General features: G+C 42.2%; 1 protein-coding gene across 1 annotated transcript in view; it reads left to right on the top strand.

Annotated features, from left to right (window-relative positions):
• LOC307037695 (plexin A3-like) overlaps positions 1 to 20,721 on the top strand; it is a gene marked incomplete at both ends in the record, with an annotated part of 44,926 nt that extends 24,205 nt beyond the window's left edge. Inside the window, 13 exons of the mRNA XM_079678752.1 lie at positions 6,436 to 6,532; positions 7,254 to 7,444; positions 9,065 to 9,213; positions 9,462 to 9,582; positions 10,629 to 10,765; positions 12,791 to 12,961; positions 13,186 to 13,279; positions 13,400 to 13,519; positions 14,264 to 14,383; positions 14,703 to 14,846; positions 19,869 to 20,103; positions 20,276 to 20,418; positions 20,701 to 20,721. Of these exons, the coding sequence (XP_079534878.1) occupies positions 6,436 to 6,532; positions 7,254 to 7,444; positions 9,065 to 9,213; positions 9,462 to 9,582; positions 10,629 to 10,765; positions 12,791 to 12,961; positions 13,186 to 13,279; positions 13,400 to 13,519; positions 14,264 to 14,383; positions 14,703 to 14,846; positions 19,869 to 20,103; positions 20,276 to 20,418; positions 20,701 to 20,721 (1,743 nt within the window). The remainder of the gene's footprint in view (positions 1 to 6,435; positions 6,533 to 7,253; positions 7,445 to 9,064; positions 9,214 to 9,461; positions 9,583 to 10,628; positions 10,766 to 12,790; positions 12,962 to 13,185; positions 13,280 to 13,399; positions 13,520 to 14,263; positions 14,384 to 14,702; positions 14,847 to 19,868; positions 20,104 to 20,275; positions 20,419 to 20,700) is intronic.
• Positions 20,722 to 22,500: the final 1,779 nt, after the last annotated feature.

The raw sequence follows: 22,500 nt of genomic DNA, 5'->3' as shown, positions 1-22,500 counted from the left end.
CCGGTGTGAACGTGATCTGCTCTTTAGTTCATCAGAACTAAAGAGTTCTGATGAACTAAGTACGACAACGTACTTGGTGTGAAAGCGCCTAATGGTGTCCTGTTTGGGGTCCCCAACCAAACCGTGGACAGGCTTCATTATGTTAAAAAACTGTGCTGCTAGGGTACTCACACATACAAAGCCGTGGCAGCACATCACCCCCACCCTCATCCACCTCCACTGGCTGACGGTCAAGTCCTGCATAGCCTACAAAGTCCTCCTCACAGACAAGTCCCTCCATGCCCTTGCCCCCCCAGTACTTATCGGACATCCTCCGCCCACATGCCCCACGCGAACCTTCAGGGACAGAGCCTTCAGTGTGGCAGCCCCCACCCTCTGGAACGCTCTCCCTGCGGAGATCCGCAACATCCCCACGCTTGACGCCTTCAAAAGGGTACTCAAGTCCCATCTGTCTGCCAAGGCCTTCGGCCCCCGAATGGATTTGTTGTTTTGTCTGTGAGACTGTTTGTCTGACTGCCTTTTGTTTGTTTGTTTTTACTCCTGTTCTTCTTTGTAAAGCGACCTTGGGTCCCATGAAAGTCTCTATATAAATCCAATCTATTATTATTATAAAGTATTCTAAGCGCTTTGAGCACCAGGAAAAGGGCTTTATAATAACATGTATTATTATTATAAATGTGAGTTTACTACAGGTCTTGTTTTCCGTGATATTCCAAAATCCAATAGAAATATCCCATTGGATTTTTGTTGAGGCCCCCAGGGAGATGCTAACTTAATTGACAGCCTACGAAAATACACCATCCCATGACAAAAATACTATAGTTACAGTAGAGAGGCAGAGCAGCATCAATGACACACTGTGCTTTTAAATATGCTGTATCTCAAGTTTTTAATGTAAACACAAACAACAGGATTATATAGGAAATTAGTTTTTCCTGGATGTGTTTTGTGGACGTTAGCCGCTGTGTCTCAGATGGATGATCATGTGATGACATGTGGAAGCAGAGAGCTGGTAGATGAAAGCTTAATGTGAACAGACAGAGGATGGTAAATGCTCTCATATTTCCTCCACTTTCCCCTCCTCCCTTTTTAATGTACATTATTTTTCACTCCATCTTTACCTCCACTACTTCCACTTTCCCCATTATATCTATAGTTCCCTCTTCCACTCCCCTCTGCTCATAACATATCCTCTTCCTTCCTGTTCCCTTCATCCATCATCCACACTACAAAGGCACATATTCCCAATTGAAAAGATAAATAAACAAGACATTGGTATAAATAGGTTGAATAATATTTCATCACCCAGTGTTTTCTCTGTTCAGGGCCGTCACATTTTGAACGGAGTCCAATTATCCTCGAGTCTATTTCAGACCAGCTCTGGCTGTCCTTGAGGTTTATTTATGTATTTTCATTTCATTTTAGCACTTCCTGTTTGTGAAGGTTTTTCATGGAGTTTTTTCCATGTGAAGAGCTCACTTGGTTTTACCAGGAAGTCTGCGTTTCTCTCTTTTAATTGAGAGATCTGCAAAGAGAATCATCTGTTCAGAAATAGATGTATTTAATTAGCAAAAGTTCCACGCTTGAGTGTTTAAAGAACTTATAGTCTTCATGAAGCATGATTTGAAATGAGGTTTGTTCAGCCTGAAATTAAGGCAGTGTTTCCCAATTACATTTCTTTTTAAATGTATTCATAAACCAAGACATGCAGTAAACTCTGGGGAATCTGAAGGCAAGGCAAGTTTATTCATACAGCACCTTTGATCAATCCAAAGTGCTTTACAAAATAAATTAAGATAATCAAATAAACACAGCAGGTACAGAATACATGTATAAAAGGCAAACTGCAGTGTGAGTATGATCAGCTCAATTAAAAGCAGCAGCAAAAATATATGTTTTCAGTCTGGATTTGAAAATAGTAAGAGTCTCTGCAGACGTGCACGATTCGGGCAGTTTGTTCCAGATTGTCGGGGCATAATAGCTCATTAATTAATTAATAGCTAACTAATGCTTCTCCATGTTTTGTCTTTACTCTCGGCACCGATAGCAGACCCGACCCAGAAGACCTGAGACACCTTGATGGTTCATAATTATGCAGGAGATCGTTAATACACTTTGGTCCTAAACCATGTAATGATTTAAAAACTAGCAATAGTACTTTAAAATCAATTCTTTGGCCGACTGGAAGCCAGTGTAAAGATTTCAGAACTGGACTGATGTGATCCACTCTTTTAATGTCAGTGAGGACTCCAGCAGCAGCTTTCTGATGGATGTTTTTGTCAGCCCTGTGAAGACACTATTGCAGTAGTCGAGTCTACTGAAGATAAAAGCATGGACAAGCTTTTCTAAATCCTGTTGTGACATTAGTCTTTTAATCCTAGATATGTTCTTCAGGTGGTAGTATGCAGACCTAATGACTGTTGTAATGTGACTGTTGAAACTCAGGGCTGAGTCCTTCACTACACCCAGATTTCTAGCTTTGTGAGTTACTTTGTAGTCTGCCGACTGAAGCTCTGCGATGACTTTTAATCGGTTCTTCTTTGCTCCAAAAACAATGGTCTCAGTTTTTTGTTTGTTCAGTTGGAGAAAGTTCTGAGTCATCCAGTCAGTGATGTGCTCAATGCACTTGCTCAGAGCTCTAATCAGAGAGTAGTCTCCCGGTGTAATTTTGGGTAATCTGGGTGTCGTCTGCATAGATGTGAAGTGGTGACGTGAAGTCATGTGACCGTGCTGTAGTTCCTTTATAGCCCAACATTAGCCACCTTTAGCTTAGCGGTGGTGACGTGAAGTCATGTGACCGTGCTGTAGTTCCTTTATAGCCCAACATTAGCTGACTTTAGCTTAGCGGTGGTGACGTGAAGTCATGTGACCGTGCTGTAGTCCCTTTATAGCCCAACATTAGCCACCTTTAGCTTAGCGGTGGTGACGTGAAGTCATGTGACCGTGCTGTAGTTCCTTTATAGCCCAACATTAGCTGACTTTAGCTTAGCGGTGGTGACGTGAAGTCATGTGACCGTGCTGTAGTTCCTTTATAGCCCAACATTAGCCACCTTTAGCTTAGCGGTGGTGACGTGAAGTCATGTGACCGTGCTGTAGTTCCTTTATAGCCCAACATTAGCCACCTTTAGCTTAGCGGTGGTGACGTGAAGCCATGTGACCGTGCTGTAGTTCCTTTATAGCCCAACATTAGCCACCTTTAGCTTAGCGGTGGTGACGTGAAGCCATGTGACCGTGCTGTAGTTCCTTTATAGCCCAACATTAGCCACCTTTAGCTTAGTGGTGGTATTGTGAAGTCATTTGACCGTGCTGTAGTTCCTTGATAGCCTAACGTTAGCTTTTAACTTCTGGAGATAGCATTTATGCTTCCAAAACCATAAAACTTGGTGAAGAAAATCATTGATTATGAGACGAGGGAACAAGAAGTGCCAACATGCTAACTCATGTTGGTGTTATAAGACTTTTCAATCTATATTTCTTTCTTTAGAAAAAGCAGTTCTACTTTAAAATCAATTCTAAAACAACAAACACACACAGTAATTGCTGCTGTTGCCAGGCACCTCTGACCCCATAGCGACCGGCCTAGCGACCAGGCAGGGGTTACCATGGGGACGACAGATCCACACACACTTCACAGGAACACACACACTCTAACAGTGTCCACCAGCTCGGTGACATTAAGACCCAGCAGGAGACGCAGACTGCAAGAAAAACCAGACACACACACACACACACACACACACACACACACACACACACACACACACACACACACACACAATGAAAAACGAGGAAATAAAAAGAGAGGAGAGATGTTAATGTTATCGTCCCGGGGAGGAAGATATTTCCCAGGAATTACACCGAATAACAAGCGAAGGGACACATAACACAGATTAAACCATCACATCTCAGCAGGTTGGAAATACAGGAAGCTTTATGCTCGAGTGAGGGGATAAAAAAACACTGGGGTTTATAGGAAGAATTAAACAAGGCATTTTAAAGTGCTTTACAAAAACAGTAGGAAGAGTGAATGTGCACATCCAGAGAGTATCTTGGTTCAAATGTATATAAAATTATAATTATCTGAATTTTTTTCAGTGAGTTTTTTCTAATATTTAACTCATTTTTTGGAAGGTTATCAGACATAGTTCACCTATTTTAGGATGGCTTTTTGTTGATATTTTCCACATTTTTTTTTGTGTTTTACCTCTGCTTTTACCTCATTTGTGTATTTCATATTTGTTGTTTTTTCTTAATTGTTTTATATATTCTTATGGACATTTCTCACATACGCTTCCAGAAATTGTTGTAATCTTTTTTTATAATATTTTAAGAACTCTTTACACATATTTGTGATATTGTTTGCGACATTTTTCAGGGATTTTTCCAGACTTTGTTCACAAATTATGTTCTGCATATTATTGACAATGTTTACTACAAACCTTAAAAGTAATCTGTAAATACTATGTGAAAAACTAAATTGCAAATTGTCTAAAGCTGTCAGATAAATGCGATGCAGCTAAAAGTACCTCTGAGATGTATCTAAGTACAGGTTGCAGTAAATGGAAATACTCAGGTTAAGTACAAGTACCTCGATTTTGTACTTGAGTAAGATGTCATGTTGATGTTTCTCTCTGAGCGACGTTCAGGTGTGTGTGTGTGTGTGTGTGTGTGTGTGTGTGTGTGTGTGTGTGTGTGTGTGTGTGTGTGTGTGTGTGTGTGTGTGTGTGTGTGTGTGTGTGTGTGTGTGTGTGTGTGTGTGTGTGTGTGTGTGTGTGTGTGTGTGTGTGTGTGTGTGTGTGTGTGTGTGTGTGTGTGGCGGCAGTCTGAACTTATGATGTCGCTCTGTTGGGCTCAGCTGGCTTCTTTTAATGGAAAATCAGAGCATTAGACACACACACACACACACACACATCTCTCTCTAGATTGGTTGGGGTTCAACATATTTCAGTCGTGTGGTCATCGCTCACATACAGACACACACCGGTTTATGAAAAATGTGGTCATTCTTGCAGCTCTGCAGAAAAGATCATGTTAATATCAACGCCCTATTAATTGTGTGTGTGTGTGTGTGTGTGTGTGTGTGTGTGTGTGTGTGTGTGTGTGTGTGTGTGTGTGTGTGTGTGTGTGTGTGTGTGTGTGTGTGTGTGTGTGTGTGTGTGTGTGTGTGTGTGTGTGTGTGTGTGTGTGTGTGTGTGTGTGTGTGTGTGTGTGTGTGTGTGTGTGTGTGTGTGTGTGTGTGTGTGTGTGTGTGTACTAAAAAGCAGTAAAACTCGGGCTGGATGTATTTTTTGCTGAGGAGGGAATATAGAACTGAAACCGCTCTGACTTAATGAAATCTGTTAATTGTGTGTGTGTGTGTGTGTGTGTGTGTGCGCAGTAGACTCAGTCCTCTGATGTGGTACTATAGAATTTTACAGTTTCTGCTGAAGTAAGGTAATAAAGTCACCTCTTAATTAATTTGTGTGAATGTGTGTGTTTAGAAGTGTATGTTTTTGAAAGTGTGTGTGTGCAGTAAGTTAATGAAATGAGCAGACTGGAGTCATTAAGACACATTGATTTTCAATTTTTCAGAAAACTCAACTATACTCTCTCCTCCGTGTGTGTGTGTGGGGGGGGGTGTGTGTGTGTGGGGGGGGGTGTGTGAGTGTGTCATTATCTGGTGCCATTCGAGTCTAGGTGATATATTCAGGGCGCAACCTTTCTCTTTCTTTTCAACAGTGTTTGGAGATGAGTTTTATTGTTCATTCCACACACACACACACACACACACACACACACACACACACACACACACACACACACACACACACACACACACACACACACACACACACACACACACACTCACAGTTATATTCCTTCTTCCATTAACACCCCACTGTTTAGACACTCAGAGACATGCAGGTAGATCAGGTTCCTCTAAATCCATTATGTTGTTTCTCTCACTGCTTTTGGTTGGTTACCATGGATATCTTCAGGCACCATGACAACACCACTGTGCGTGTGTGCGTGAATGTGTGCGTGCGTGCGTTTTCCATCAGTTTTTCTTTAAAGCAGAGTTTTTCCTTTATAATCAGTGTTTTTTTCTTTTTCATTATAAGCTGTACAAAAATAGGCTTTCTCTGTTAGCCCTGAAAATATGACCGGTTTTTAGACATTAATGGATTACTCAGACCCTGAGTAAAGTCAAACTAGCAATACTACTGTTTAAAAACACTCCTAACACCTAACAAACATATTGATTGTGGATATTGGTGTGTTTTTTATAAATTAGAATCTATTACCTGATATAGTTTTAGCTTCTTGTATACTTTGTGTCTGCTATTTCTTCCTCTTCTTTAATTAACGTGTCTCGACTGCCTGGTCTAAACGAGCACTTCCCAATTAGAAAAGTGTCTAATTATATAAATGGTCTTTCTCTCTGTGTCTCTGTAGTATTGGTATGAAGGCGACGAGGCCGGGGATCTGCCGGTGGATTTCTCCATCGTCTGGGACGGAGACTTCTTCATCGATAAGCCTGTGTCTATGAAAGGTACAAAAAACTCATCATCAGGCGACACAACGAAATAACAATGTTCAATTATACGTAAATAAAAAATATATTTCCTTGAATCCTTGAATAATCGGTAAGATCAAATATATTTCCCTCATAACACATGAAATACACAAATAATATTTACTCTACTTAATAAATTAGAACTTGACTTGAAATATATATCTTTGTTGGTATATTTAATAATGATATTTATATGTAAACTTAGATAAATAAATTCATTCATTTAAAGTTGAAAACATTTTCTAACGAATGGAAGTTGATAGAAAAATCCCAATGACTTATTTGCATAATAAACTTGAAATCTACCCGTCATATTTCCTCTTATTATAATCACTCTGAGGCGTGTGTTTTTTGTTTTGTTTCTGTTTTTATTTAAAGCGTCTTTGAGCATTCGGAAAAGCGCTATACAAATCCTATGCATTATTATTATTATTATTATTATTATTATTATTAAGGGAATGGGCTGCCAACAAAATGAAATGCAACCCTCTGGAGAGCTGGGATGAAGGCTGTTTGTTTCTTAAAGCCTATTTAAACATAATTGACCTACATGTGATAGATTTTGATAACTTGTAACTTAACCTATAAGGCAATATACTTAGGGGGCCCAGCCCTTCGTATGTTTTTCTGTATGTGTCCAAACGTTCGCCCCCTCTAGAACAGATTTGATTCTTGTATATTTCCCTTGTTTCCTCAGCGCTGCTGTATAAGTGTGAGGCCCAGCGCTCCAGCTGTGGTCAGTGTCTGAAGGCCCCGCCCTCCTTTGAGTGTGGCTGGTGCACGGATAGCAGGAAGTGCCTCCTCCGGCAGCATTGCCCCGCCTCCGAGCAGAACTGGATGCACCACGGCCGACACAACCTGCGCTGCAGCCATCCGCGCATCACCAAGGTGGGAATCCAACCAGTCCTCTCGTATCGAAGAATTTTGAGAAAAAAGTCAGAACGTTGAGAAAAGTGTTGGAATTTTGAGAAACGTGTTAGAATTTTGAGAAAATTCCAGAAAAAATACGTAATTTAAGATATTTCCAAATAGTCAGAATTTTTAGAAAAAGTCAACATTTGCGATTTTATGGAAAAAAATGAGAATTTCGGGAATATGAGAAAATATACAGGATTTTGAGGAAAAAGTTAGAATTTTGTTAAAGAAGTCAAAATGTTGGGGAAAAAAATCAGAATTTTGAGGAAAAAGTCAGAATTTTGAGATTTCTTTGAAAAAAGTTATAATTTTGAGGGTTTGAGAAAAAATACAGGATTTTGAGGAAAAAAGTTAGAATCATATTCACCCTAATGCACGATTAAAAGAAATTACTGCAGAATCGTCCTTCAAAAATCTGTCCTCCGCGCACCGCTCTGTTATCACGTAGTCATCAGTTCAATTTTGAGAATAAAGTCACAATGTTGAGATTTTGAGGCAGGATTTAGGGAAAAAAAGTCAGAATTTGGCGAAAACAGTCTGAATTTTTAGAAAATAAATTGAGAAATGTCCAAATAGTCAGAACTTTGAGAAAAATGTGAATGCTGAGAAAAGTTTGAATTTTGAGAAGAAAAAAAAAAAAATGTTTTTTTAAAAACAAATATATGAATGTTGTGATTTTTTTGGAAAAAAGTTCGAAATTTTGAAGAAAAAAATTGATTTTGAAAAAAAAATCTGAATGTTGAGCTTTTGAGCAAAAAGTTATAATTTTATGAAAGAAGTCAAAATGTGAGAATCTGAAAAAAGTATATAGGATTTTGACCTTCCCCTTAAAGCCCCTGTCACACTGTCCCGAAATTGACACCCGGTGGACACAAGATTAAGGAAATGTTCAAATTCGGCTCTGATCGTAACAACATCGGGCCATTCGTGAGGGCATCTTAAGCCATCGTATGACCGCCGGTGGAGTTTCTCAGGCTCCGGCAGCAACTTCGGGAGCGGTGGCCAAATCTTTGGCATACCAATGATGGCTTAAGATGCCCTCACGAATGTCCCGATGTTGCTACGATCAGAGCCGAATTTGAACATTTCCTTTATCGTGTGTCCATCTGGTTGTTTTATTGCACAACAAAATCATGTAAACCTATTATGTAAATAACCCAATTTGTGTTCTGTGAAACTAAAAAGGATATAATATATTATTTTGAAGGCGAGGAAGTTGTTGTTGCTATGGAAACAACATGACGGAGAAAACTTAATATCTTCTACATATAAAGACGGAGAAAGTAAAGAACAAAGTCTGAAAATATCAGTACAGTATCATAATACTTTAACATAATCGTTTGTGTTACTTTCGTTGCAGTTGTATGTCTTAAATGTTATGTAAATGTTGCCTTCGTGTGTGGTTCGGGGCCATCTTCGTGTGTCCATCGGGTGTCAATTTCGGGACAGTGTGACAGGGGCTTAATGCACGATTAAAAAAAATACTCCATGGTTGGCCTACAGAAATCTCTCCCCCACGCACCGCTCTGTTATCACGTAGTCATCAGTTTTATCCCACATGAATATTGAATGTTCCTCCTGCTCTCCCCACAGATCGACCCTCTGACGGGGCCTCGGGAGGGGGGCACGCGGGTCACCATCGAGGGGGAGAACCTGGGTCTGCAGGTGAAGGAGATCGCTCACGTCCAGGTGGCCGGGGTCCGCTGCAACCCAGTGGCCTCGCAGTACATCAGCGCAGAGAGGTCAGTGTGTGTGAGGGGTTAGTGTGTGTGAGGGGTCAGTGTGTGTGAGGGGTCAGTGTGTGAGGGGTCAGTGTGTGAGGGGTCAGTGTGTGTGAGAGGTCAGTGTGTGTGAGGGGTCAGTGTGTGAGGGGTCAGTGTGTGTGAGGGGTCAGTGTGTGTGAGGGGTCAGTGTGTGTGAGGGGTCAGTTTGTTGTGAGAGGTGTGTGTTGACCCCCCCTCTCTCCCCTTCTCTCCCTCTCTCTCTGCAGGATTGTGTGTGATATGGCTGAAGCTCTCCTCCCTCACTCCCCTGGAGGTCCGGTGGAGCTCTGCATCGGGGTCTGCAGCGCCGAGTACAGAACCCTCTCCACCCAGACATACTCCTTCGTGGTGAGTGTGTGTTAAGCAGAGGTGGGACGTAGTGGAGTACAAATACTTTGTTACTGTACTGAAGTACATTTCTCTGGTATCAGTACTTTACTCCACTACTTATTTTTCTGACCACTTTTTACTTTGACTTCTTACATGTTGAACACAAATACCTGTACTTTCTACTTCTTACATGTTGAACACAAATACCTGTACTTTCTACTTCTTACATGTTGAACACAAATACCTGTACTTTCTACTTCTTACATGTTGAACACAAATACCTGTACTTTCTACTTCTTACATGTTGAACACAAATACCTGTACTTTCTACTTCTCACATGTTGAACACAAATACCTGTACTTTCTACTTCTCTCATTTTCCAAACAAGCTGGTTCCTTTAGTCTGAATGTGTGTTTGGTGGCGTGATCATTATTATTTAGAGTCATTGCGTGCCTATTGATTTGAACACGATCCGTGTATCCATCATTTCCTGGTCTTCTCTAAAGAAGAGGGACCAAATCTAAACGTTGCCGTTGGTCACCATGGAAACATTCATTAGCTAACAATGACATTATTGTTCTATTAATATAAAGGGAGGTCAGGTACTCTTTAAAACAGCTGCTAGTTATGGGTACTTTTTACTGAAGTACATTTCAAAGTTCTTTACTTTGACTTGAGTAAAGAAGTTTAGTCAGTACTTCTACTTTCACCAGAGTATTTTTAAACACGAGGATCTGTACTTCTACTTGAGTAAAGGATGTGTGTACTTTTTGTCATCTCTGGTGTTTCGTGTGTGCACAGCAGAACGTTTTTTTTTACAACATACTATCGTGTATTGATCCTCACAAGTATAGCAAAACATGCATGTATGTGTTTCAGTGTGTTCAAGTGTTTGAGCGTGTGTAAAAGAAAGGGGAGGCGTCTTTTTTTTAACTTTTATTTACTTTTTTCACTAAGGTCACTGGCACTTCACTCTTCTCCAGTAGGATACCAATAAACAATATTTGCTTACTAACCTGTCCTCCTCCTCCTCCTCCTCCTCCTCCTCCTCCTCCTCCTCCAGAGCCCCAGTTTCACTCGGCTGCGCCCAGAGAAAGGTCCTGTTTCTGGGGGAACCCGTCTGACGGTGACGGGTCGACACGTGGACGCCGGCAGCTCCGTCACCGTTTTCATCGACAAGGAGGAGTGTCTGTTCGTCAAGTCAGTTTCACTCCTATGAATTAATAAATGTGCTGTACCTTAAAGGTCCCCTATCGTGCAAAGTCCACTTCCTCATGTCTCCTCTACATCAACATGTGTCCCCTCTTCTTCATGTCTCTTCTACATCAACATGTGTCCCCTCTTCTTCATGTCTCTTCTACATCAACATGTGTCCCCTCTTCTTCATGTCTCTTCTACATCAACATGTGTCCCCTCTTCTCCATGTCTCTTCTACATCAATATGTGTCCCCTCTTCTTCATGTCTCTTCTACATCAACATGTGTCCCCCTCTTCTCCATGTCTCTTCTACATCAACATGTGTCCCCTCTTCTTCATGTCTCCTCTACATCAACATGTGTCCCCTCTTCTTTATGTCTCTTCTACATCAACATGTGTCCCCTCTTCTCCATGTCTCTTCTACATCAACATGTGTCCCCTCTTCTTCATGTCTCCTCTACATCAACATGTGTCCCCTCTTCTTTATGTCTCTTCTACATCAACATGTGTCCCCTCTTCTTCATGTCTCTTCTACATCAACATGTGTCCCCTCTTCTTCATGTCTCTTCTACATCAACATGTGTCCCCCTCTTCTTCATGTCTCTTCTACATCAACATGTGTCCCCTCTTCTTCATGTCTCCTCTACATCAACATGTGTCCCCTCTTCTTCATGTCTCTTCTACATCAACATGTGTCCCCTCTTCTTCATGTCTCTTCTACATCAACATGTGTCCCCTCTTCTTCATGTCTCTTCTACATCAACATGTGTCCCCTCTGTGTAAAGAGACTCTGAAAGTTTCAGGAACAAAGATTCTCTCTCTTTTTGATCCATTTCTATAAAAACCTGTCTGAAAATGAGCTGATCAGATTTTGGCCACTTTATGATGTCATAACGATGTCTTGGCGTGAGTAACCATTAGCCAATCAGCAACCAAGGTACCCCCCCCCCCCTTATCACCTGAATCTCCTCCTAGAGGACCATTGAGTTCTTTCTAACCAAATATCTCTCATACCCCTTTCACACCAACGCGGTTCCAGGGCCGGTTCGGAGCTGGAGCTTGAAAAGCACCGTTTTTTCCTGTTCACACCGCAGCGGAGCCGCCTCTAAGCTCCGGAATCCGGTTCATTTCAAGCACCAAAAAGTTGTCGGTCTAGAAAGGAAGCACCGCATACGTCACGCTTACGTCGGAGGCGGGGGCAGGGGCGAGTTCAACCTCTAACAACAACAACAAGCCTAACCCTGTGTAATGTTGTTTTTATAGGCAATCATTTAAGCTTTGTTAGTTCCAGATTTAATATGTGCAATAAGTTCATTTCAATACGTTTTGCAATAAACATTGAACCAGTCCGGTCCTCCACTAGTAACAATTTTTTTATTTTGGCCCACTGTGTAAGAACTTTTGAATGCAGCATGTAGCGACTGTAAAGTTGGTTGTAAAGTCGTCCCATTTCGTTTCGACAGAGCAAAACCAAAACGAGTAGCGCTTTAATACAATCGGCCATTGTTGTTGTTGTCGATGTGAGGGGTTTCCGCGCAGTTTGGCTTTATGAAGCAGGCACGCAAACGGTTACGTCATGAGGATGAACCGGTTCCGAACCAGAAAAGCTCTAGCACGGAGCTAGAACGGGAAAAGCCTCGGTGTGAAAGAGGCATCAGAGGGGCGTGGGGAGGGGCTCCTTATTTTTCATCTAAAGTAACAGACAGAGAATCAGCACTTTGGAAACAGGGCTGAAACAGAGGGGATTATGGGTAATGCTGCAATGATCTGTTTGGTGTTTCAGCCAATCAGAGACAGGCTCTGGATATATCTGATACCTGTAATATATTGATGAAAAAGAGTATAATAGGAGACCTTTGAATAAATACACTGCATGAAGTATGTCATGATGTATCTTTTTTTGCCGGACCCTGGAGGTATCGTCTCCCTGGAAGGAAGTGTCAACATGCTGACTCATTTCCTTCACGACTCCATACATTACGGTTTGAATTCAACACTGACCAATAACTGATCTTCTCTCTCTTGCAGACGGACCAATCGGGAAATAATCTGCATAACTCCCGCCTCCCTGCTGGGCTCTGGCCCTGCCCCCATCCGGCTGATGATTGACAGGGCCGAGGTGACGAGCTCTGAGATCAAATACGTCTACACCGAGGACCCGACCGTCAGCGGCATCGAGCCCAACTGGAGCATCCTCAAGTAAACACTGCTGCCAATATAATAATGAAATGAATAATACATTTAGTTATAGATTTGTGTACATACTTTTTTATATATATATATATATATACAGTATAAATTTATAAAAATAAATGTGTATTTAAAAAAAAGGACGATATGATAAATAAAATTAGCGCAAAAAATTATTAAACCAAGAAATTGAGAATAATAATTAACAACAATTTACGTGTGTGTCTGTGTAGTGGCAGTACAGTGATAACAGTGACAGGAACCAACCTGAGGACCATCCAGGAGCCCAAAGTCAGAGCCAAGTACGGAGGAGTGGAAACCAACAACGTAAGAAAAACCTTCTAGAAAAGTTAACGCTAAGGGTTTCCCAACATGAGGTCTTGAAGTTTAATAACTCCTAAAGAAAATATAAAAACATAACTTAAATATAATCTCTCTCTTCTGTAGTTCTGTACCGTGGTGAACGACAGCACCATGACGTGTTTGGCTCCCGGTCTGATCTACGGTAAACCCAACCCACCAGAAGGGCCGCTGCGGCCAGACGAGTTCGGATTCATCTTCGACCAGGTAACACACACACACACACACACACACACACAGACACACACACACACAGACACAGACACAGACACACACAGACACAGACACACACAGACACAGACACACACAGACACAGACAGACACAGACAGACAGACAGACAGACAGACAGACAGACAGACAGACAGACAGACAGACAGACAGACAGACAGACAGACAGACAGACAGACAGACAGACAGACAGACAGACAGACAGACAGACAGACAGACAGACACACACAGACACAGACACACACACACAGAGACAGACAGACAGACAGACAGACAGACAGACAGACAGACAGACAGACAGACAGACAGACAGACAGACAGACAGACAGACAGACACATAGAGACACACACACACACACACACACACACACACACACACACACACACACACACACACGACAAACACCTTTGAGATGTTTAAGTGTTCCCCAATGTGTCCGGATTTCTGCTGCACTATTTCTTAATGCTCTTAATGGCTTTCATGTTTGTAAAGCACTTTGAATTGCCTTGTGTTGAAAGGTGCTGTATGAATAAACTTGCCTTGCCTAAACAGATATGATAAATTATGATATTTTAAGTACAGTTATCATGACTTTATGTTTGTATTCAGCAGTCATTTTAAAGGCGAGCTAAACAAAACAAAAAAACATCACTAACCAGAGTTCAACACCCTGTGGAAGGAGTCGTATGTGCAGTATTCTGACGTGATGTTTATGTTCCAGGTCTCCGCTCTGCTCGTCCTGAACTCCACACCCTTCACTCACTACCCCAACCCGACCTTTGACCCCCTGGGGACTTCTGGGATCCTGGAGGTCAAACCGGGGTCACCCATCATCCTCAAGGTGAGAAAATACACACAGGAAGAGGGGTCGAAATCTGCCTCAAAAACTGTGATATGTATTTACTCTATAACACCCCCTGTTGTTAAATACCAACCAACTATGTGCAATATATATATACAGACAGATAATCAGCACTTTGGAAACAGGCCTGAAACAGAGGGGATTATGGGTAATGCTGCAATGATCTGTTTGGTGTTTCAGCCAATCAGAGACAGGTTCTGCATATATCCGAGAATTATAATGTATTGATGACAAACAGTGTAATAGGAGACCTTTAAAGTCAAACTGTGATATGTATTCCCCGTCTCTCCGTCTCCAGGGTAAGAACCTGATCCCTCCGGCCCCCGGGAACAACCGTCTGAATTACACGGTTCTGATTGGAGAGACTCCCTGTCTGCTAACGGTGTCGGAGAACCAGCTGCTCTGTGATTCGCCGGATCTCACCGGAGAACAACGAGTCCTGGTGAGTGACAGGAGCTAAGCCCCGCCCCCTTTTTTACATGATTGTTGGTGGTCGATCGCTTACCGAAACTGACCGGAGAACAGCAAGTCCTGTTGAGTGATACATGTATTTGTGTATAGACGTTGCAACTATACAGAGCTTTAGCAATACTGCATGTATGCTAATAAAGCTATTGAATTTAATTTAATTCATAGGAGCTAAACCCCGCCCCCTTTTATGTGATTGGTTGATGATCGATCACTTACCGAACCTTATCGTAGAAGAATTTGGAAGTGGCAAAATCTGTGATTCATCAAGTAGTTGTTTACTCAGATTAGTCTATATATGTTTTTTGAATAAAGGTATTAAATAGTAGAGATGGGAGTAGAGGGGGAAGGGGGAAGGAAGGGAGCATAGGGAATGAGGAAAGGATGAGAGGAAGATAAAAAAGGAGGGAAGAGAAGTAGGAAAGAAGGAAATAAAAGAGAGGACATGAAAGAAGAGAGGGAGTAAGGAAAGTGAAGAAGAGACGACGAGAGGAAGGTCAGAGGAGAGGAGGAGATAAGGAAGCGAAAGAGGGATAGGAGGAAGGAAAGGAGGGGGGCATAGGGAATGAAGAAAGGGTGAGAGGAAGATAAAAAAGGAGGGAAGAGAAGTAGGAAAGAAGGAAATAAAAGAGAGGACATGAAAGAAGAGAGGGAGCAAGGACAGTGAAGAAGAGACAACGAGAGGAAGGTCAGAGGAGAGGAGGAGATAAGGAAGCGAAAGAGGGATAGGAGGAAGAAAAGATGTTGATAGGAGAAGAAGAAGAAGGGAGGAGGAGGGAAGGAAAGGAGGCAAGGGAGGAGGAAGGACATCAGGAAGACGAGGAAGAAGAAGGAGGTGACAAGGAAGTGAAAGAGGGATAAGAGAAAGAGTAGGAAGAAGTGATGGGGATAGTTGAAAAATAATAAGGGAGGAGGTAAGGAAAGGAGGCAAGGAAGGAGGAAGGAAATCATAAAGAAGAGGAGATAAAAGAAAAAGGGAGGAGGTCTTTTATAAAGGTGAAAGTCATTAAGTGCAGCCGCAGGGAATCATGGGTAATTGGTCTTATGTCACTGATCAGAGGGTGACACACACACACACACGCACGCACACACACACACACACACACACACACACACACACACACACACACACACACACACACACACACACACACACACACACACACACACACACACACACACACACACACACTTGTTCAAAGGGAACAGTCAAACAGCAGCAGACAAACTATTGATACATAATTAAAATGGTTAATTACCAATCAATACTTAATGTCATGTTCGAGCCTCTCCTTCTTCTTCTTCTCTCTGATGAATAAAAGATAACGAGATGAAGAGAGTCTGTTTCAACTCGTCTTCATCACTTATTCATCAGATTGTTCGTACGAGCCTTCGTCTGTTTTTATAATCGATGTTTATCACCTGTAAAGAGGAAGAGCTTTAATAAAACATGAACACAGGAGACAACAGGGATAATTAATACTCACATAATATCCGTCCAGCATGTAAAGATGTCTGCAGTGCGTCCTTCATCTGGGAGTTATCCTCTTCTTCATGTCTCTTCTACATCAACATGTGTCCCCTCTTCTTCATGTCTCTTCTACATCAACATGTGTCCCCTCTTCTCCATGTCTCTTCTACATCAACATGTGTCCCCTCTTCTTCATGTCTCTTCTTCATCAGCATGTGTCCCCTCTTCTTCATGTCTCTTCTACATCAACATGTGTCCCCTCTTCTTCATGTCTCCTCTACATCAACATGTGTCCCCTCTTCTTCATGTCTCTTCTTCATCAACATGTGTCCCCTCTTCTTCATGTCTCTTCTACATCAACATGTGTCCCCTCTTCTTCATGTCTCTTCTTCATCAGCATGTGTCCCCTCTTCTTCATGTCTCTTCTACATCAACATGAGTCCCCTCTTCTCCATGTCTCTTCTACATCAACATGTGTCCCCTCTTCTCCATGTCTCTTCTACATCAACATGTGTCCCCTCTTCTTCATGTCTCTTCTACATCAACATGAGTCCCCTCTTCTCCATGTCTCTTCTACATCAACATGTGTCCCCTCTTCTCCATGTCTCTTCTACATCAACATGTGTCCCCTCTTCTTCATGTCTCTTCTACATCAACATGTGTCCCCTCTTCTTCATGTCTCTTCTACATCAACATGTGTCCCCTCTTCTCCATGTCTCTTCTACATCAACATGTGTCCCCTCTTCTTCGTGTCTCTTCTACATCAACATGTGTCCCCTCTTCTTCATGTCTCTTCTACATCAACATGTGTCCCCTATTCTTCATGTCTCTTCTACATCAACATGTGTCCCCTCTTCTCCATGTCTTTTTTACATCAACATGTGTCCCCTCTTCTTCATGTCTCTTCTACATCAACATGTGTCACCTCTTCTTCATGTCTCTTCTACATCAACATGTGTCACCTCTTCTTCATGTCTCTTCTACATCAACATGTGTCCCCTCTTCTTCATGTCTCTTCTACATCAACATGTGTCCCCTCTTCTTCATGTCTCTTCTACATCAACATGTGTCACCTCTTCTTCATGTCTCTTCTACATCAACATGTGTCCCCTCTTCTTCATGTCTCTTCTACATCAACATGTGTCCCCTCTTCTTCATGTCTCTTCTACATCAGCATGTGTCCCCTCTTCTTCATGTCTCTTCTTCATCAACATGTGTCCCCTCTTCTCCATGTCTCTTCTACATCAACATGTGTCCCCTCTTCTTCATGTCTTTTCTTCATCAACATGTGTCCCCTCTTCTCCATGTCTCCTCGACATCAACATGTGTCCCCTCTTCTTCATGTCTCTTCTACATCAACATGTGTCCCCTCTTCTCCATGTCTCTTCTACATCAACAAGTGTCCCCTCTTCTCCATGTCTCTTCTACATCAACATGTGTCCCCTCTTCTCCATGTCTCTTCTACATCAACATGTGTCGCCTCTTCTCCATGTCTCTTCTACATCAACATGTGTCCCCTCTGTGGAAAGAGACTCTGAAAGTTTCAGGAACAAAGATTCTTTCTCTTTTTGTCCTGCTCCATTTCTATAAAAACCTGTCTGAAAATGAGCTGATCCAGGGTGTCCGCGGGGTCTTAAAAAGTATTAAAAGTTGATAAATCAATGTAGCGAAAATTAAGGCTATTAAAAAGTAGTAAACGGCATTTCCCAAGTTATTAAGAAGGTCCACAGCAACGACAACATGAAACACCCTTTAATTTACTGCAACGACATGTCGGGAAACCCCCTCGAGGCGGCTCCATGCATAGCGCGCCGTAAAATTCTGCTTCTCATTTTAAATTTCGTTGCCTTGCTCCGCTCTGTGGGGGAGGGGGGGAATGTGTTGGGGCGCCACTGATGGTGAGGAAAGCTGGTTCGAGGGGCGCACAGACTCTAGAATCGCCACTGTCGATGGGGATCAAAGCTGTCCGGTCCCACATGCTAAGTGCTAGCCAGAAAGCCGCGGCGTTTAAGTCCCGACTCTCCCGATGGCCTCCCCTGACTGAACGTCGCTGACACACACCGCTGCAGTGCAGACTCTCTGCTCGGAGGAGCCGCGGAGGAAGGGGAAGAGACACATTACATTACATTACATTTATCTGACGCTTTTATCCACAGCGACTAACAATAAGTGCATTCGACCAACAAGATACAAACTTGAAGAAAACAGAATCTTATAAGTACATCAGGTTTCATAGAGCCAAAACATTTCAAGTGCTACTCAACTGGCTTTAGATAAGCCTGTCCTTTGTTAGTATATAAGTGCTTTGTTAGTAATTCTATCGATCGAAGTGGAGTCGAAAGAGATGAGTTTTCAGTCTGCGCCGGAAGATGTGTAAGCTTTCTGCTGTCCTAATGTCAATGACAAACCCACGTGTTTTTGCTGATGGGAACTAGGGGGACACACGTTCACTAACGCAAAAAAAACGATATATCCGGTCACAGAAATCTGCTATTTTTAAGTAATGTCAACACATATCGACCCTAAATATAGTCTATATTAAGAACGAGAAAAGTCTTATATATATTGTTTTTTGTAAACATATGACAAATGTGCGAGGGTGATGACGTCAGAGCATCGTCCTATGTGCTTAGCCCCGCCCAATTTAACCCCTGGGTATTTGCTAGGGAGCTCCTATATGGCATTACCCCGCTGAAGCTCACCAAAGTTTAATATATTTCATAGTTAAAAGTTTTGTCAATTGTTTTGTTTATTGGTCAAATACTGGTTTCTGAGGAGTTCTACTGGAATGAAAGAGCACAGAGTACAGAAGCAACAAAGCAGCATACTGCATTAAAGCTGACCTTCACAGAGAGGTTGAAGTTCATGTGGAGAGGAGGCTTCTCTTGGGAACAATGTCTAAATCAATGCATTGGGTTGGTCACACAATTCATTCTCTTGTGCTTTGTTCTATCTGAATTATGACAAGGAGTTATCACAAGCTGTTTAGTTGTGCTATCTTACAATAAATATAGTAAATGTGAGGTAAAGTGTTTCGCCAATGTAACCGGTTAGAACTCAAAGTTGCGATGAGGTCTTAAGATGTACAGAAAGGGTCTTAAAAAAGGTCCTAAAAGGTTTTACATTTGACTTCAGGATCCCTGCATATACCCCGTGATCAGATTTTGGCCACTTTGTGATGTCATAACGATGATTTGTCTTGTGTAACCATTAGCCAATCAGCAACCAAGGTAACCCCCCCCCCCCACCCCCCCCCCCCCCTTATCACCTGAATCTCCTCCTAGAGTACCATTGAGCTCTTTTTAACCAAATATCTCTCAGAGGGGCGTGGGGAGGGGCTCCTTATTTTCATCTAAAGTAAAAAACAGAGGGGATTATGGGTAATGCTGCAATGATGCGTTTGGTGTTTCAGCCAATCAGAGACAGGCTCTGGATATATCTGAGACCTGTGATATATTTATGAGAAACAGTATAATAGGAGACCTTTAAAGTATGTAAACAACGTGTCTCTCTGTGTCCCTCCAGATCCTGGTGGGGGGTCTGGAGTATTTCCCCGGTACGCTCCATATCTACTCCGACAGCGCCCTCACGCTGCCGGCCATCATCGGCATCGGGGCGGGGGGTGGCGTGCTGCTCATCGCCATCATCGCTGTGCTCATCGCCTACAAGAGGAAGACCAGAGACGCCGACCGCACGCTCAAACGCCTGCAGCTGCAGATGGACAACCTGGAGAGCCGCGTGGCGCTGGAGTGCAAGGAGGGTACGTTATAAATGTGGTTATTTATACCGTGTACTCTAATATCTGAAGACCCTGAGCGCTTCAAGCACAGGTGGGAAGTAGTGGAGTACAAATACTAAATCATAAATATGGTTTCAGTACTTCACGGCGTTTGACATACTCTTACACAGTTCACTGTACTTTGTTCTTCCAGCGTTTGCAGAGCTGCAGACGGACATCCAGGAGCTGACCAACGACATGGACGGAGTGAAGATCCCCTTCCTGGAGTACAGGAACTACACCATGAGGGTGATGTTCCCCGGCATCGAGGAGCACCCGGTCCTCAAGGAGCTCGATGTAAAGACACACACACACACACACACACACACACACACACACACACACACACACACACACACACACACACACACACACACACACACACACACACACACACACACACACACACATTTTGCAGCTGATGATAGATCAACGCATTACACATAATTTGAAAGCCATTTTCTTCTTCATTCTTTATTTTTACAAGCAAAGACATGCCTTTAAAAGTTTCTATAATTCACCCGATATTCCTTTTCTTGCACAAATGACAGATGGTAAGTTTTTTAATGTACTTTTCAGGATGCAAAGGGCAGTATGTAGCCGATCAAAAGATGCAGAGCAGACAACTCTTATGTGATCGTGTGAATTTGACCGTTTTTTGCATATCAAGGAGCCAATTTTGAGTCACACGAGGATGAGGGAGGAAGGGAAGTTATGCAATTTAGATGAAACAATTCAAGGAGAAGTCGATTTTAGAGTTATGGAGAAAGGAACGAAGGATAAATAAGAGGACAATAAGAATACATTGCAGTAAAAAGGACAGAATAGAGCGGTGCAGGGAGGACGTATTCACCCTGAAGGAAGCTGCTGGTTCCCTCCACAAAAAAGCAACGGGATTTCTCCATAGGATTTAGGAAAATAGCTCGAGATAAGGTCTGTGGAAAACCAACCTGTTTGATAAATGCACGTTTTATTCAGCCGGATAATCTCCACATGTCTAAGGTACTCTTATAAAGTTCTAATCATAAATCTAATCTCCAGAAGCAAAATGCTAACGTTATCCTATGAAGGAACTAGAGCCGAGTCCAGCAGCACGACTTCAACGTCAAGCCAACTTCAGATCCATATTCAAACACACAGATTCTAAATGGTACGAGTTGAAGCGTTTGTTTGAACAGTCTGCAGGAGGCAGGGACTTGCTTTCAAGCAGAACAGAAACTAACTTAGAGGAGTGTTCACGTGTTCGGCGTAATGACGTACAACGGCCTCCACGACTTCTGTAGTCCTATTCAGCCACTTGGTAACAACCATCGTTTCTCAGACACGTACACTCTTCAGAAATCACCAGTGGGGTCACTGCTGATGGATTTAATGTAGAACAAAACGTGATCCGTCTCTTCAATGTGTCTCAACCACAGACCTTATTTCCAGATATTTTCCTAAACCCTATGGAGAGATCCCATTGGCTCTGAGACGAGGGAACAGGAAGTGGAGAAATGCTAACTCACTTCCTGGTTGTAGGACTCGTCACTGCACCACTCTATAGGCCTCTAAAACATAGTGGAGGAGAAGTATAAAGTAGCTTAAGATGTGATTACAAAGAACCTCAGAATAGAACGTCACTGCTTTTATCCCCAGAACAAAATACAGAGGAATATTCCAGAAACATCTGCTTTTAGAAACGTCTCACCGTGCAGAGTCTTAGCTTTAATGAATGACCCAGCTGGAAGCATTGAGCCTCTGAGCTTCTCTGCAGCTTCACGTTTCCTCAGACCTTCCTCCTCCTCTTCTTCATCATCTCCCATCATTTCCCCAGACACAGTTTCTTTGTCCTTTGTCTCTGCTCTCAGCGGACCAAGTCTTCTCAAACCAGCGTGAATCAAAAGGAGTTTTCAAAAGATGCATATTTCTATTATTGTCCCGGTTTTGATTTATTCAAGGTTTCCTTTTAATTATTATGTGGGTATATTAAATGTATATATAGATAGTCAAACAAAAGTGAACTGTAAAATAGGGTTCCCATACGTTTTTATAACCCTTTGTGCATCAGGAATAAATAATTATACTTATTAAAAAATGCTAAACCATGAGGTAATAGAATTGTATGTATATTGTATATTGTTTTTTAAACAATTCTAGGATTCCAGCATAAAAAGCATTCAATACAACAATATAAGACACATCACTTAATTGGTCCTCAAAACGGTAATTAGGATTTTTTTAAAACCTTTTTCTCCTTACATTGTTAGATCTCAACATTATTGATTGCATTACATTACGTGTCACTTGTAGATTCTTTTATCCAAAATGAATAACATACACAGGAGCAATTCGGGGTGAAGTGTCCCAGGGACACAACGACATGCTGACTGCAGTGGG

Source organism: Notothenia rossii, assembly GCF_949606895.1.
Source record: "Notothenia rossii genome assembly, chromosome: 4".
In the NCBI taxonomy this organism is placed as follows: Eukaryota; Metazoa; Chordata; class Actinopteri; order Perciformes; family Nototheniidae; genus Notothenia; species Notothenia rossii.
This window is presented reverse-complemented; position numbering and strand designations above follow the sequence as displayed.